Source organism: Pristis pectinata, chromosome 10, assembly GCF_009764475.1.
Source record: "Pristis pectinata isolate sPriPec2 chromosome 10, sPriPec2.1.pri, whole genome shotgun sequence".
Taxonomy (NCBI): Eukaryota; Metazoa; Chordata; class Chondrichthyes; order Rhinopristiformes; family Pristidae; genus Pristis; species Pristis pectinata.
Genome location: NC_067414.1, coordinates 98,632,906 through 98,650,550, shown reverse-complemented (window position 1 = coordinate 98,650,550; position 17,645 = coordinate 98,632,906). Strand labels below are relative to the sequence as shown.

At 40.4% G+C, this 17,645-nt stretch overlaps 1 protein-coding gene across 1 annotated transcript in view; it reads left to right on the top strand.

The window, feature by feature from the left end:
* Positions 1-17,645, top strand: part of LOC127575527 (dynein axonemal heavy chain 8-like) — a 282,606-nt gene that overhangs the window by 66,142 nt on the left and 198,819 nt on the right. The window contains exons 19-23 of the mRNA XM_052025460.1: positions 3,129-3,264; positions 6,900-7,012; positions 8,124-8,224; positions 13,679-13,775; positions 15,890-16,031. Of these exons, the coding sequence (XP_051881420.1) occupies positions 3,129-3,264; positions 6,900-7,012; positions 8,124-8,224; positions 13,679-13,775; positions 15,890-16,031 (589 nt within the window). The remainder of the gene's footprint in view (positions 1-3,128; positions 3,265-6,899; positions 7,013-8,123; positions 8,225-13,678; positions 13,776-15,889; positions 16,032-17,645) is intronic.

Here is a 17,645-nt window from a genome sequence, read left to right as displayed (position 1 = left end):
GTGCCTTTGTTTAAGAAGGGCTACAAAGAAAATCCTGGGAACTATAGACCAGTAAGCCTAACATCTGTGGTAGTTAAGTTATTGGAGGGGATTCTAAGGGATAAGGTCTACATGCAATTGGAAATACAGGGGTTGATTAGGGATAGGCAGCACGCCTTTGTGTGTGGGAGATCATGTCTCACAAATATGACTGAGTTTTTTGAAGAAGTAACCAAGAAGGTCAATGAGGGCAGGGTGGTAGACATAGTCTATATTGGACTTCAGTTAGGCCTTTGATAAGCTTCCGCATGGTAGGCTGCTATGGAATGTAAGATCGCATGGGATCCAGGGAGAGCTAGCTAATTGGATACACAATTGGCTTGATGGTAGGAAGTAGAGGGTGATGGTGGAAGGTTGTTTTTCGGACTGGTGCCTATGATAAGTGGTGTGCCCCAGAGGTCGGTGCTAGGCGCATTGCTATTTGTCATCTGTATCAATGTTTTGGATGAGAATGTATGGTTAGTAATTTTTCAGATGACATTAAAATAGGTGGTGTTGTAGACTGTGAAGATGGCTGTCAGCAATTACAGAGGGATCTTGTTCAACTGGGAAAGTGGGCTGAGGAATGGCAAATGGAGTTTAATTTGGATGAGTGCAAGATGTTGCACTTTTGGAAGACAAATGAGGGTGGGACTTTCAAATTGAGCGGTAGGGCCCTGAGTAGTGTTGTAGAACAGAGGGATCTAGGAGTACAAGTACATGGTTTCCTGAAAGTGGCATCTCAGGTAGACAAGGTGGTGAAGATGGCTTTTGGCATGCTGGCCTTCATCAGTCAGGGCACTGAGTATTGAAGCTGGGATGTTATGTTGCAGTTGTACAAGATGTTGGTGAGGCCGCATTGGAATATTGTGTTCAGTTTTGGTCACCCTGTTAAAGGAAAGATGCCATTAAGCTGGAAAGAATGCAGAGGAGATTTACAAGGATGTTGCCGGGACTCGAGGGTCTGAGTTAGGTAGAGAGGTTGAACAGGCTGGGACTTTATTCATTGGAGTGTAGGAAAATGAGGGGTGATCTTATAGAGGTGTATGAAATTATAAATAAAATTTTTTAAATTAAATTTTTAAATTAATTTTTTTTTAATTAAATTTTAAATTTTTTTAAATTAAATTTTATTTACAGCGTGGTAACAGGCCCTTCTGGCCCAACGAATCCACGCCGCCCATTTTAAACCCATATTAACCTACCCGTACGTCTTTTGGAATGTGGGAGCAAACTGGAGCACCCGGAGGAAACCCACGCAGACACGGGAGAACGTACAAACTCCTTACAGACAGTGACAGGAATCGAACCCCGATCGCTGACGCTGTAATAGCGTTGCGCTAACCGCTACGCTACTGGTATAGATAGGGTGAATGCGCTCAGTCTTTTTCCCAGGGTTAGGGAACCAAGAACTAGTGGGCATAGGTTTAAGGTGAGAGGGGAATGATTTAATCGGAACCTGAGGGGCAACTTTTTCACATGGAGGGTGGTCCATATGTGGAATGAAGCTAATACATTAACAACAGACAGGTACCTGCATAGGAAAGGTTAAGAGGGATATGGGCCAAACGCAGGCAAATGGGACTAGCTTAGATGGGTGTCTTGGTCGACATGGACCAGTTGGACCGAAGGGCCTTTTCCCATGCTCTATGATTCTGTGACTCCATGACTGTATGACAAATCGACATTGACACTAAATGTTTAATATAAAGGAATGCTGGCTTAAAAAGATTAAACAGTTAGATTAAAATTGAACACTCCAACAGATTAAAATTGAATTTGATTTTTTTTAACAAAGCCATGCCTAGAAATTAGAATTTAGGCATTTTTAGTGTGTTAAATAATTGACCCATATAGTGCTAACAAGTGATCGTGATAAGAAATAGTTATTATGGTTTGCTCCCAAGGGATTATGGAATATGGTGGTGGTTGTGGTTGTGGTGGTAACAGGAGTTGGGGGGGGGGGGGGGTCGGCCGGGGGGGGGCGGTACAGTTACAATACAGAAGTCTCCTAAGGCAGAGCTCCTGAATGCAGAGTTCCGATTGCACCCTATGGGCACGGCAGCCCCAATCCTCTGATCAGCTGCAGCACCAGGTCCACAGATCAAGGGTCTGTCACAAGCTCCTTAATCCTTACAAGGGCATCTAATATTTTTTTTAAAGTAAGGGTTATGGTGACAGCATTTTTAAATACAAAAATGATATCCCTAAAGTGGGGGTGATATCCCTAAAGTGCGTTGTTGAAGGCTTTCAGTACGGTGTGCTCCTTTGTTTTATTTTGAGTTAATTACGTAAACTACAAGCTGTGATATTCTGATCCAATTTCTGTTGTTAAATAATTGAAATATGTTGTGCACATCATCACATTTACAGAATATAACAGGGAATTGAAACCGGCATGACGGAAAGTGCCTGGTCCAATATCTCAAACAGATGGACTTAACAGGAAATGGATGCAAGCCTTTCAAATCAAACAGAAACGTAAAAAAAAATCCATGTGTAAATGAGATCATGTGCAAGAGTGTGATATCTCTAATTCATACAGTGTGTTGCCTATAAAAAATATGACTTTCAAAATGCAAAAAAAAAGTTATGAAGTCAGGAAAATCAATCTGTGCAAATGAGTACAGCAGAATAACAGAGCATTTGTTTACTATTTAGTTAGGAGTTTTTCTGCATGGCTTTGAGAAGAACCGGACAGCTCTCTTAATCCAAAACAGCAACAGAAACTGTTGGAAATACTCATCAGTTCAGGCATCATTGCCCTTTCTTCAGAAGTGCTTTTTGTTTGCTTTCTTTATCACTCTATAGTGCAACAGGGAGTGGAAGGTGGCGGCAGGGTTCAGTGATCATTACAGCCACTGAACTGTTAAATCAACTTGCTATTAAAATTTCACATTATCCATATTTTGCCATTATTCAGGCTGCAATGTACAGGTTACACTTGTGCTGAAGCAGCAAAGGAATTCATACAAATACTTATCCATCATTGGATTTCTAAATTAAAGCAATTTTTGGTAAAAGGTGTAAAATATTTTTTACTTGTACCGAAGTATTGAAATGTTCTACCGATACTAGGTTTACACAGTATGTGTTTATGTATTCCATAGATTTGCTGCAAAGAATGGGTAGAGATTTTATTTCCAAAAGCCAGCAGCATTGAAAAAACTGTGGACGGATTAGTTGAAATGTTTGTAGAGATCGCCGACAGAGCTAAAGAAAATTTAAAACCTGATAATCAACCAGGTAAGGGACATTGTTCTTTCAAGCATGCTTATGATAAGTGGCATCAGAGTAGTCCAGCAGATATTTCATTTAATATGCAATGTGCGATCCTGATTTTACTTGTCCACATGGTCATAGAGTCAGAGCAATACATCATGGATACAGGCCCTTTGGCCCAGCCAGTCCATGTTGACCATGGTACCCATCCAGCTAGTCCCAATTTCCTGCATTCGGCCCATAACCCTCTAAGCCCTACCCCTCCATGTACCTATCCAAGTGCTTCTTAAATTATGCTATTGTACTTGCCTCAACCACTTCCTCTGGAAGCTCGTTCCATATACTCACCACCCTCTGCATGAAAAATTGCCCCTCAGGTCCCTTCTAAATCTTCCCCTCTCACCCTAAACCTATGCCCCCTAGTTTTGGACTCCCCTTCCCTGGAGAAAAGACTTACTATCCACCTTATCTACGTCTCTCATAATTTTAAACATTTATAAAGTTGCCCCTCATTCTTCTATGTTCAAAGGAATAAAGACCAAGCCTGGCCAACCTTTCCTATAACTCAGGCCTTCTAGTCCTGGCAACGTTCTCATAAATCTTCTCTGCACTTTTTCCAGATTAATCACGTCTTTTCTATGATAGGGTGACCAAAACTGTACACATTACTCCAAGTGTGGCTTCACCAACGATTTATAAAACTGCAACATAATGTCCCAACTACTATACTCAATACCCTGACTGATGAAGGCCATTGTGCTAAACTTCTTTTTCACTGCCCTGTCTATCTGTGATGTTGCTTTTAACAAACGATGCACTTATACTCCTAGATCCCTCTGTTCCATTACACTCTCTAGTGCCCTACCATTCATAGTATAAGTTTAGGCTGGTTTGACTTTACAAAATGCATCACCTCACACTTATCTGTATTGAAATCCATTTGCCATTCCTTGGCCCATTTCCCTAACTGATTAAGATCCCCCTGTAATCTACGATAATCTTCTTCACTATCAACAACACCTCCTAATTTTGTGTCATCTGCAAATTTACTGATCAAGCCTTGTGCATTCACATCCAAATCATTTGCATAAATAACAAGGGCCCTAACACCAACCTTTGCAGCACACCACTAGTCACTGGCCTCCATTTTGAGAAACAACCTTCAACCACCACCCTCTGCTTCCTACCTCCAAGCCAATTTTGAATCCACCTAACCAGGTCTCCCTGGATTCCATGGGACCTAACTTTCCAGACCTGCCTACCATGTGGGACCTTGTTGAAGGTCTTGCTAAAGTCCAGAAAGACAATATTCACTGCCCTACCCTCATCTACCCTTTTGATTACCTCTTCAAAAAACTTTAAAAGACTTGTCAAACATGACTTTCCACGCACAAAACCATGCTGACTCCTCCTAATCAGACCCTGTTTATCCAAATGCTGGTAGATCCTGTCTCTCAGAATTCCCTCCAGTAACCTCCCCACTACTGATGGCAGGCTGACCGGCTTGTAGTTCCCCGGCTTGTCCTTGCTACTCTTCTTAAACATTTGTTGCTATTGTCAAAATCTTAAAAGATAAAGGTTTGAGGCACTGGTTGGAAAGCAGTGAAAAAATGGCAAACTATGATGTGGTAAAGGAGAGGATAATAAGCTTAGAGGGAATAATAAGCATAGAGGGAAATAGGATGCAATGTTCCTGACATGTATGAACATGTAATTAAGTATCCAGGTTCATTTTGGTGCAGTGGATTTGATCATAAGTGCAACAACCATTGCAAAAAACAGTGGTTACAGATACTGGAGATATGTTTTGTTGGGACCAGTTGATCTTAAAACAAACATTATTTGAATATTTTTATTTATTGTTCATAGAATGTGGATGTTACTGGCAGGTACATTCTAAATGCCCCTTTAGCTGAGTAGCTTTTCAGGCAAATTTAGAGGGAAATTAACAGTCAACATTAGTGGGTCTTAATCTACATATAGGCCCAACTAAGTTAGGATGACAGGTTTCCTTCCTTGGAACACATCAGTAAACCAGATGGATTTTGTAACTGTTCAGTAGTTTCATTATCACCATTACGGTAGGTAGCTTTTCATTCTAAACATTTAACTACTTTTAGATTTAAATTCTTCAGCTGCTTGTGGTGATTAATTCTTCAGCTGCTCTGTGCAGACCAACTAGCTGGTATATTCAAGGACATCTTCAACCTCTTGCTTCTGCAGTCTGAGATTCTCACCTGCTTCAAGAAGACATCTATAGTACCAGTGCCCAAGAAGAGCACGATGACCTGCCCCAATGACTACTGTCCAGTAGCATTTACGTTGACTGTAATGAAGTGCTGTGAGAGGTTGGTTATGGCACGAACCAATTCCAGCCTTAGAAATGACCTGGATTACCTTCAATTTGCCTATCGCCACAACAGGTCAATAGCAGAAGCTATTTCACTGGTTCTCCACTCTGCTCTGGATCAGATGGAAAACAGTAATGGATATGTCAGGCTGCTTTTCATTGACTCCAGCTTGATGTTCAATACTATCATCCCTACCAAGCTTATCACCCAGCTCCAAGACCTGGGCCTCTGTACCTCCCTTTGCAATTGGATCCTTGACTTCCTCATTGGTAGACCTCAATCAGTACAGATCAGTAACAACATCTCCTCCTCACTGACCATCAACACAGGTGCACCCCAAGGCTGCATTTCTCTCTTTACACGCACAACTGTGTGGCTAAGCACAGCTCCAATACCATCTACAAATTCACTGATGACACCACTGTTGTTGGCCAAATCATGGCTGGTGATGAATTAGCATACAAGAGTAAGATAGAACATCTTAGTGATTAGTAAAATAGTGATGCCACAGTAAAAACCTCATACTCAACTTCATTAAAACCAAAAAACTAATTGTCGACTTCAAAGAGGAAGTTGGGAGACCACATGCCAGTTCTCATTGGTGGGTCAGAGGTGGAGAGAGTTGGCAGCTTCAAAATCCTGGGTGTTAACATCTCGGATGACCTATCCTGGGCCCAGCATGTAGATGCAATCTCAAAGATGTATTATGAAAGGCCTAGAGAGGAAGAACAAATAAGCCTATTTTCTTTGGAAGGGAAATCATAAACAAGGAGTTGGGAGGGGGGAGGTGTAGATTTAAGGTGATTTGCAGAAGGATTAGAAGGGATTTTAAAAATAGCAAGGGTCTGGATTTCACTGCCTAAAAGAATGAATTCCAGACCCTCCTTATTTTTAAAATCCCTTCTAATGAGTAAACCTCATTACAACTTAACATGTATGAGAATTTGATGAGCTGTAACCTGTGTTAAATTTCATTTACATGTGTCTAAGTTTATCAGATATCTGTATCTTCCCTTTAGCTTAAAAAATCTGTTTGTTGATACTTTCTCACCTTTTGTTAATTTTCTATTGATTCTATCATTGTGCTTACAATTCACTATGTTTAATTTTGCAATTAAATTGCAAAATTGTGCTGTGTGGATATACATTTCCATGAAACCTATTTTTTTTAATGATTGTTTTAAACTGATTGAAAATATATCGTTTTTTTTCTTAGAGACATAGATATCACTGGATATGCATTTTAACTGCAGTTATGTTAGTTGTAAGTTCCTGCCTCAAAACATTTTGTCTTGTTTTCTAACGCAGAGCGTAGACGAGTTGTATTTACAGAAGAACCTGAAGATGAAAAAATAAGTTTAAACTCCCTCTCTGTTATTAAAGATGACACTCAGAGCAAAAGGGATGATGAGTTTGAAAAGGTACAATGTGCTTTTTGCAATGGATTAACTGTTTTAAAAAAGAAACTTGAGAAGCACTTTATAGCTCTGCCTTATGTGCATTAAACCTTAAACTTAAAACTTTCCATGTGGGTTCTACTTAATTTTGACCTAATAATTGCCGAAACAATAATTAAATAATTTGAAAACCCAGGGTTTCTAGAGTTCCTCCATTGAAGTTATAGTAGCTAAGGAAGATCATTCTAGTATAAATTCATTCTTTAAATTTGTGAGGGATAAAGATTTTCTGGAGTTCAGGAGAATGAGACATAATCTTATTTAAACACGAAATTTCCAAGTGGATTCACTGACCTACCCTTCATTGGAATCCATAAACAGGAGATCTAGTCTCAGGCTGAAGAGTTGATAATTTTAAACAAGATGCAGAGATTTCTTCACTCAGTGGGAGCAACCCTTTGGAATTTTCTGTAATAAATATTCAGTTGACAAGTGCATTGAAAATTGGAAATATTAGATATTTGGTCATTAAGGAAATCAAGGCATATGAGGTGAAGAGAGAAAATGGGGTTGATTTAGATCGAGGAGGTTCGGCATTACAGATTTTTCAAATTTTTGTGTACTTGCATTCTTACTTTGGTGCACCCAAGACTTCAGGTGCTATTGAATGGGTATTGTACTTTTCTGCAGTGGAATGTGCAGCCTGGTCCTTCCCAAGGCTGGATCTGAGTTGTTGGTTGGTGGGAGGTTGGAGACAAGTGGAGCTGTCGCTGGATGACACTAGGGTCACAAAGGAAAGTAAGTGGCCAGTGGAGAGAGGGGATGATTATTCAGAAAAATGGAGTGGAAGACCTAGCTTTTGTTCATGTCCTTACTGTTGAGAAGGGAACCATATATGCTTGGGAGATCCATAGTAGATAAATATGGACTTAACATATAGCATAATAATAATTACATGCAATGTGCCACTCTCCACAAGTTCTAGGCCAATGTGCAATTGACTGAGTAAGGGCAGTGAAATTGGATTCAGATAGCGGACTCTTGTACCCTCTTTCATGGACTAATGACTACAGAATGGAACTGATTTATCATATTTCAGTTTTTTTCCAAGATTTATGTATTTTGTATATTCTAGGATGTTACAGAACTTTATGCACATTTTAGCCATCAGTTGCTGGATGCTTTAGTGAAATCTGCACATCTGTCTTTAGAAATACTGAAAAGAAGAATCTTCAAGTAAGTTGGGAGGTAACAGGGAAACACAATTTGTTAAATTCAAGTTGATAACCAAGCAAAGCTAATGAAAGTCTAACTCTAGTGTTAGCTTTTAATGTGTAATTTTCTTGAGCTAAACTGAGCAGTTCAGTATTGCCAAAAATTGCATTTCATTGCATTGAATAAAATAATCCATGCAGCAGAAAATTATGTTTACCTGCAGTGGGTTGCATTCGGGACCATTTCCAGGTTATACCATGACATGCTGGAAGTTTGACCTGGTGCTTCCCATTGAGATTTATGTTAATGTGCATATCACATTTTCTGGATGCCCTCTATACACACAAGATCTCTCTCCTACCAGTGATCTCCTTCATCATTCCTTTCACTCTGGCAGTTCTCTCTCAGCCATTTTTTCCCAGCACTGTACTTTGAACATAGAGCATAGAACAGTGCAGCACAGTACAGACCCTTCGGCCCACAATGTTGTGCCGACTTTTAAATCTCGCCTAAGACTATCTAACCCCTTCCTCCCACATATCCCTCTATTTTAAATTCATCCATATGCTTATCTAGTAATCTCTTGAATTTGACCAATGTACCTGTCTCCACCACCACCCCAGACAGCGCATTTCCATGCCCCAACCACTCCTCGGGTAAAAAAACCTTTCTCTGAGATTTCCCTTGAACTTCCCACCCATTACTTTAAAGCCATGCCCTCTTGTATTGAGCATTGGTGCCCTGGGAAAGAGGCGCTGGCTGTCCACTCTATCTATTTCTCTTACTATTTTGTACACCTCTATCATGTCTCGTCTCATCCTCCTTCTCTCCAAAGAGTAAAGCCCTAGCTGCCTTAGTCTATCCTCATAATGCATACTCTCTAAACCAGGCAGCATCCTGGTATATCTCCTCTGCACCCTTTCCAACGCTTCCACATCCTTCCTATAATGAGGCGACCAGAACTGGACACAGTACTCTGAGTGTGGTCTAACCAGAGTTTTATGGAGCTGCATCATTACCTCACAGCTCTTAAACTCGATCCCTCGACTTATGAAAGCTAACACCCCATAAGCTTTCTTAACTACCCTATCCACCTGTGAGACAACTTTCAGGGTTCTGTGGATATGGACCCCCAGATCCCCCTGCTCCTCCACACTACCCAGAATCCTGCCATTAACTTTGTACTCTGCCTTGGAGTTTGTCCTTCCAAAGTGTACCACCTCACACTTCTACAGATTGAACTCCATCTGCCACTTCTCAGCCCAGCTCTGCATCCTATCGATGTCCCTCTGCAATCTTCGACAATCCTCTACACTATCCACAACACCACCAACCTTTGTGTCATCTGCAAACTTGCCGACCCACCCTTCTACCCCCTCATCCAAGTCATTAGTAAAAATCATGAAAAGTAGAGTTCCCAGAACCGATCCTTGTTGGACACTGCTAGTCACAGCCCTCCAATCTGAATGCACTCCCTCCACCACAACCCTTTGCATTCTACAGGCAAGCCAATTTTGAATCCACATGGCCAAGCTTCCCGGATCCCATATCCTCTGACCTTCTGAAGAAGCCTACCATGTGGAAACTTGTCAAATACCTTAGTAAAATCCATGTAGACCACATCTACTGCACTACCCTCATCAATCTGTCTAGTCATCTCCTCAAAGAACACTATCAGGCTTGTGAGACATGATCTGCCCTTCACAAAGCTATGCTGGCTGTCCCTGATCAGACCATGATTCTCTAAATGCCCATAGATCCTATCTCTAAGAATCCTTTCCAACAGCTTGCCCACTACAGATGTAAGGCTCACTGGTCTATAATTCCCTGGACTATCCCTACTACCTTTTTTGAATAGGGGGACAACATTTGCCACCCTCCAATCCTCTGGTACCATTCCCGTGGACAACAAGGACTCAAAGATCCTAGCCAACGGTTCAGCAATCTCCTCCCTCGCCTCATAGAGCAGCCTGGGGAATATTCCGTCAGGCCCTGGGGACTTATCTGTCCTAATATTTTCTAACAGCTCCAACGCATCCTCTCTCTTGATATCAACATGTTCTAGAACATTACCCTTACCAACACTGTCCTCAGCGTCATCAAGGCCCCTCTCCTTGGTGAATACTGAAGAGAAGTATTCATTGAGGACCTCACCCACTTCCACAGCTTCCAGGCACATCTGCCCACCTTTATCTCTAATTGGCCTACCTTTACTCCCGTCATCCTTCTGTTCTTCACATAAGTGAAAAATGCCTTGGGGTTTTCCTTAACCCTACTCGCCAAGGCCTTTTCATGTCCCTTTCTTGCTCTCTGCAGCCCCTTCTTAAGTTCCTTCCTTGCTACCCTATATTCCTCAAGAGACTTATCTGATCCTTGCTGCCTAAACTTTATGTATGCTGCCTTCTTCCTCCTAACTAGATGTTCCACCTCTCTTGTCAACTTTCAACAGGTTGTATCTGAGAGAATAGTCACTTTCAACAGGTTGTATCTGAGAGAATAGATTGATGCATGGATCCCATTAGGAAATGGACCTTGGAGATACAGCAGTGCCATTACTAGTAGCTGCTCGACATTGTATACATCAAATCATTACTGTTCACTAGAGCAGAAAGATATCAAATTTGAAGTAACAACTCAACAATGCTAATGCACAAGGATCCTAAAGGGATAGCAATCCTCCATGAATATAAAGCTCCTGAATAAGAGCAAAAGAATTTTTAAGCCCATGTCTCTTGGCCTGTGGTGAGCAAGGACATCAAATAGGTCAACGATGCCCAACACCAGTGAATGTCAATGGCCAAAATGATAGAACTCCAGAATTTGGTGAAGGCGGGGTTGAAATTAATCTTCAGCAGTATTGTGAAACAGATGTTTACTGCATGGTTAACTCAACTAAAATTCCATTAGAATTGATCATTTTGTAGTATCTGTTTCACCCTGTAACTTCAAGGGCTCTTCAATGAGAATAAACTTTTCATACAGTTATGGAACTGCTGACAATGAATTTCTGCACAGTTAATAAATAAGGTTGTTTTCACCTTTACAGTATCAGAATCAGGTTTATTATCACTGATATATGACGTGAAATTTTGTTTGAAAATAAAAGGACCAAAATTGTGCATATTGCTCCAGGTGCGGTCTCACTAACACCCAGTACAATTGTAACAATAGTTCCATATTTCTAAACTCAAACCCCCTTGTAATAATGACTATAATGCCATTTGCCTTCCTAGCTACTGGTGTGCCTGGCTGCTATCTATTTATGATTCATGCATGAGCATTTAGATTCCTGTGTACTCCATTAATTTGTAGTCCTTCTCCATTTAGATGATAGTCTGCCTTTTGATTCCTAATACTGAAGTGCATGACATTACACTTACCGCATTAAAATCCATTTGTAAAATTTTTGTCCAATCATGCAACCTATATTTGCCCTGTTGCGGAGTCCAAATATCCTTATTGTAACATGTCTCCCACCAATTTTCGTGTCAATGGTAAACTTGAATTCCTCACACTTTGCCTCCTATTTCAGTTCATTAATATAAACAGTAAATAATTGAGGACCAAAAAGTGATCCTTGGGCACGCTGCTAGTTACATCCTTCCAGCCTGAAAAAGACACATTTATTCCAGCTCTTGGTCTTGTATGTGATAACCAGTTTTAAATCATGATAATGCACTTGTCCCAATACTGTGAGCTCTTATCTTGTACTTGATCCTATTATGTGGTACCTTGTCAAACACGTGCTGCACCTTTAACCACGAGCAGACGTTCTTACTAAGTCCTTTTCCTGTAGCCAAGGTAAACCACACTTCACAGGAAATAAATCTTTCCGAAGAGGCACCATCATACAAACACACAATGTAAGGCGCCAGCCTAGATATTGGCATTCCAGAAGATGAACATCAGCATATGAAAGATATCATAATGAAATGATGTGTTAAAACCAACACATAGTTGAAATAATGGAGATGCATTTCAGACAAGCCACACAAACCACCAGTCTCAAGACTCTTTATTCTTGTAGTGTATGAGCAGTCATGAAGCTCTGATTTAACAGAGTTTATTCCTAAATAGCATTAATGTTTTTATTTATTTTTAACCGCTCTCATGAACATGCAGATGTGAAGAAGGGTACTACTGTGTACATTTGTTGCTTAATGACAATATGGGATCAATTTAATGGACCAGTTGGTGTTTTTCTTTGTACATTTGCTTTGACTAATGACCTAGGGGCATTATAAAAAGGTTTGCAGATAGTACAATGGCTATGCCATTGACAGTGAGGAGGAATGCTCTAAACAACAGTACGAGAAAGATGATATGTCAATTGAGCAGAGAAGTGGCCAATGAAATTTATTCCAGAGCAATGTGTAGTAATGCATTTGAGAGGTGCAGCAAGCAAAGGTATATGAGTAAATAGGATATTGTGTGGCACCACAGAAGAGTCTTAGATTCAATATCAAATCCTTAAAGTCTGCAGGACAGGTCAATGGGGTAGTTAAAAAGGGATGTGAGTGGTGTCCTTTATTCAAGGCAACACTGAAAATAAGAGCAGGAAGGTTGTGCTAGAATTTTGCAAAACATTAATTTTACCACAGCTTTAGTACTGTGTACAGTTCTAGAACAACCTCCCTGAACAGGAAAGATGTGACTTCACTGGTGAGCATGTAAAGGAAAATTACAATTGCCAGATTTGGAAATTGTTGTTATAAGGAAAGATTGGTTTAGCTAGGGTTTTCTTCAGAACGGTGGGGATTGAGGGGGTAATTAACTGAGATATATAAAGTTATGAAAAGCTTAAGTAGCAAGGACCTATTTCCCTTTGCAGAGTAATCATAAATTGAGGGGCATAGATTTAAAGTAATCGTTAGAAGGATTAGAGGGGTGATGAAGATTTTTTTTCATTCAAAAGGCTCTGGAGCTCATTGCCTGAAAGGAAGGTAGAGGAAGAAGCTCTCATTACATTTAAGTAATACTTAGATGTGTTCTTGAATATCTGCCACCTGCAAGGCAATGGACCTAGTGCTGAAAAGTGGGATTAAGTTTGGTAGCTCTTTTGATAGTTTGGTGTAAGACACATTTTGGTTTGCCTGAAACCTGTTGGTCTTCCAATGCGTGGGGTTGTCCACAACCAAATGGCACGTGCTGAGGGACATTTGAAGTTTGTTGCAGCTGCTGCAAAGGCTGTGTGGGGAAAGGCCCCAATATTGGGTCCTCCCACCACTGGACAATGAGAGTTTGGGCTCTGTGTGATAACCTCTCAAACATTTTACTGATGGAATGTTTGGGAATAAAACAGAGACATGTTGACATAAATATTGTAAGTGAATAGAAGGAGATGCATGGCACATTGTATGAAGATGATGCCATGTTTTGATTATATAACTATATTTTATGAATAAACTATACTTTTAGAAGAAAAAGCATTTTACCTTCATGTTGTATATGCTATATTTATTTTGTTTGGTTCAGCACCTATGGCGGAAGAGGACAATATGGCTACTTAAACAATGTTGAAGAATTTGCTCCCTTTTTGAAGGTTGAGCTTCATCTGGCAATTCCAAATGTGGTACGTAATTATTGCAGTATATGAAAATGGTTATAAAGAGCAAAACCACCTTTTAATTCATTGGGGTTGATTCTGACATTTGGGTAACTATCATTGTATCTATTGTGTCAGGGAAGATACCAAGTCCAGTTTGACTAATTAGTGATTGAGGTAAAAACAGCAGGTTGTGCACCTTAAACAACTGACCTCATTGGGGTCACTGGGGTCAGATTTGTGGACTACCAGTCAGTCCCATTCCCCCGCTGTTTCCCTGTAGGCCTAAAGACTATCTCCTTTCAAGTGTTCATCCATTTTCCTTTGAAAACTTGGATTCATTGTTTCCACCATTGTTATGGTCAGTGATTTTCAGATCATAAGCACCAATTATTTATATAGTTGGTCCACTTAAATTTCTGGTCATTGTTGACACAGAGGTACTTAGCAATGGTAATAGGATTGAATGTCAAGAATAGATGGTTAGACTCTCTTTTGTTGGCAATAGTCATTTCTTGGCATTTATGTAGTTTGGATATTACTTATCAGTCCATGCCTGAATGTTCCTCACATCTTGCTTAATTAACTTTTCCAGTCTTGTCTGGCTAGGTGAATAGTACCAGGCAATTGGATGACAATATTGTACCATTATTTACAAATGGAAGTAGGGATAAACCAAATAATTATAGGCCAGCTGGGTTAATTGGAGTGATTGAAAAATTATTGGAATCCATTCTAAGGGGTAGAATAAACCTTAATTTAGAATGACACATTAAGCAGAGATGGTCAGCATGAATTTGTTTATGAAAGATCATGCCTGACATGTCCTGTGCCCTTACCACTTTAGTGCTTCTTCCAAATGTTCAAAATGGAGGAGCACTGATTAATCAGCTGAAGGAGGGACAAGAGACTGCAGATGCTGGGACCTGGAGCCAAAAACAAGCTGCTGGAAGGACTCAGCAGGTCAAACAACATTTGTGGAGGCAAAGTGATAGATGATGATTTGGATCGAGACCCTGACAGCCAGTATAAAGAGGTTGGGGGGGGGGGGGCGGGGAGCGGGGCTAGTGGTGGTGAGGCAGGAATGGGCAAGTGATAGTTTGCTCCAGGAGAGGAGGGGTTAGTGGGCACATGGAGCCAGATGGGGGAGGAATAGGTAGAGATAGCAACAGAGGCTGGGAGATGATAGTGGGGACAACAAAGGGCTGCAAATTATGGAATCTGGTAAGGAAGGGAGGTGGTGAGTAGAACCAGATAAGGGAGGGATGCTGGGCAGAAGGTGAACAGTGAGGGGAGGGAGGGAAAAGGGACTGAGTGGGTGGAGTGTTTGGGTGAGTGGCAGACCAGGTGAGGAAGGGGAAGAAACTGGGAAACAGAGGGCTGGGAGGGATGGGGGCATGAAGTTTGGAAAGAAGGGTGTGTGTGAGAGGACCTGGATGGATCAGGAGAGAGAGGAACAGAGGAGCTGCGGGTTACCTGAAATTGGAGAATTTACAGTTCATTCCATTGGATTGTAGACTACCCGGGTGGAATATGAGGTGCTGTTCCTCTAGTTTGTGTTTGGCCTCACTCTGGCAGTGGAGGAGGCCAAGGACAGACAGATTAGTGTGAGAATGGGGAAGGGAGTTGAAATGGTTAGCAACTGGGAGCTCAGGATGGCCAATGCGGACAGAGTACAGATGCTCGGCAAAGCGTATGCCCAGTCTGCACCTGGTCTCACCTATGTAGAGGAGGCCACATTGAGAGCACCTAAATGTAATGGATAAGGTTGGAGGAGGTGCATGTGAATCTCTGCTTCACATGGAAGGGCTGTTTATGTCCCTAGATGGTGGTGAGGGAGGAGATGTTGGGACAAGTTTTACATCTCCTGTGATTGCAGGGGAAAGTGCCGGGGTCAGGGAGAAATGGGTGGGGAGAGATGACCGTACCAGGGAATCATGGAGAGTGGTCCCGGCTGAAAGAGAAAGGGATGGGGAGGGGAAGATGTAACTGGTGGTAGGTTTGCATTGCAGCTGATACATGTACATACGTGCTCTCAGCAGAATCATGCTGGATTAAAGTAAACTCTCCTTAAGAGTTAGAGTATGTTGATTCAAAACAATATATTTCCTGGTAAATTTACATTGCCTTCTGGGTTGTAGACTATGGTACCAAATCTGGATGACATTCAACATGGTATCAACCGAACAATTCAAATGATTTTGGAAGTGAACCGTAAAGTGCATCAGTGGAGGCAATCAAAAAATCATCGTGATAGTACTTCTGATACATTGAAGACAGCAGGTAACTGATGCTTGTAAAAGCAATGGGGCTGTTGGACCTGGTGATTTTTTTTGTCTGTTTGTAACAACATGTTCTTAATATAATTTTTGAAAGGGGGAAAGTGGACCAGATTTTCAAAATTATTATTCTAATGTTGTGTGGCAATTTAGAAAGAATCTGAATTTCCATATTTTCCATTGTAACATAACATATTAATGTGCAAATTTTAACAACTAGTAATCCATGCTGAACTAGAAATTGGCTTGTAAGGCACCACCTTTTTGTGCTATACTTCCTCAATGAAAAATTAAACATTATCAAAAATTATTGATATCATATGATTTCCATCCTCGATCCTTTATGAATCAGATGCATTAATCTATGGAGAGCTCAGGATAGGCACAGCTGCATTCACTGATGTGCAATGCACCCCCAAATGCAACTTTTGTAATTTTCAAATGTGCATATGCATTACCTGTGGTAAAAGTGAAGATTTAATTTTGTTTGTTATGAGATGAATATTTCAAAAAGCACACAGCAGCCAAAATACTGTTGCAAAGGCATGCAAGCCTTTGAGGGTCATGATTTATTAAGCACTCTCATGAATTTTCAGTAAAAGCCTCTTCTATTTACTTCAATAAAAAGCCTGTTAAGTTATATTGAAAGTACACTTAATAATTTGGCTCAAATAAATATCAATGAATCATAAAACTATTCAGTATCAAATATCATTCTTGAGACCTAAACAGTATTGATTCACTCTACATGCTATTTTCAATGAAACATTTGGACCTTTTTTATGTAAACATATGAGAGTGATTTGGATATTGGATGTCTGGATTTTCAATGTAGAATAGGTTTGCCAACAGGGCTGTGGAATGGAATTTCCTATTTCTGAAAAAAAGTTTTTCTGTCTCAGGTGACATTGCTAAAGGGCATACATTTATTAGATATGGAGACAGTGGATTCACTGTCATCATCTTCCAAAATTCTTCAGGTTCTTAAACAGTTCCTGCAGATAGCAAATGTGATTTGACTATTTAGGTAAGAAACCAAAATTGTCATTGAAATTCTTTAACCCTAGAACCATTCTATTAAAACTTTTGGACCCTTTCTGAACTCTTAAATCCTTCCTGAATGTTTGGATTGACTAAGCTCCCTTTCTTTTTTCTGTGACTCTTGTTGGAACCTCTAACCGTGTTTTCAATTTATTCCAAACAGTTACCCAAAGGACTAAGGAATAGAGCTTTATTGATCGATAAAGAATGACACTTGCCATAATTATTAGAATACATATGTATAAAATAAACCTGCCGAAGTTGTACCAGATACAGCAAGGTGTCTAACAATCTGTGGGACAGCTATGCCTTTGCTGCTCAGAATAGTGGTCTTCTATTTGGACATCTCAGAATCAGATTTATTATCACTGACTTAGATGATGTGAAATTTGTTGTTTTGCGGCAGCATTACAGTGCAGAGACATAAAATTACTATAAATTACAAAAGTAAATAGTGCAAAAAAAGGAATAACAAGGTAGTGTTTGTGGGTTTATGGACCACTCAGAAATCTGTTGAAGGGAAGAAACTGTTTGTGAATCGTTGAATGTGGGTCTTCAGGCTCCTGTACCTCCTCCC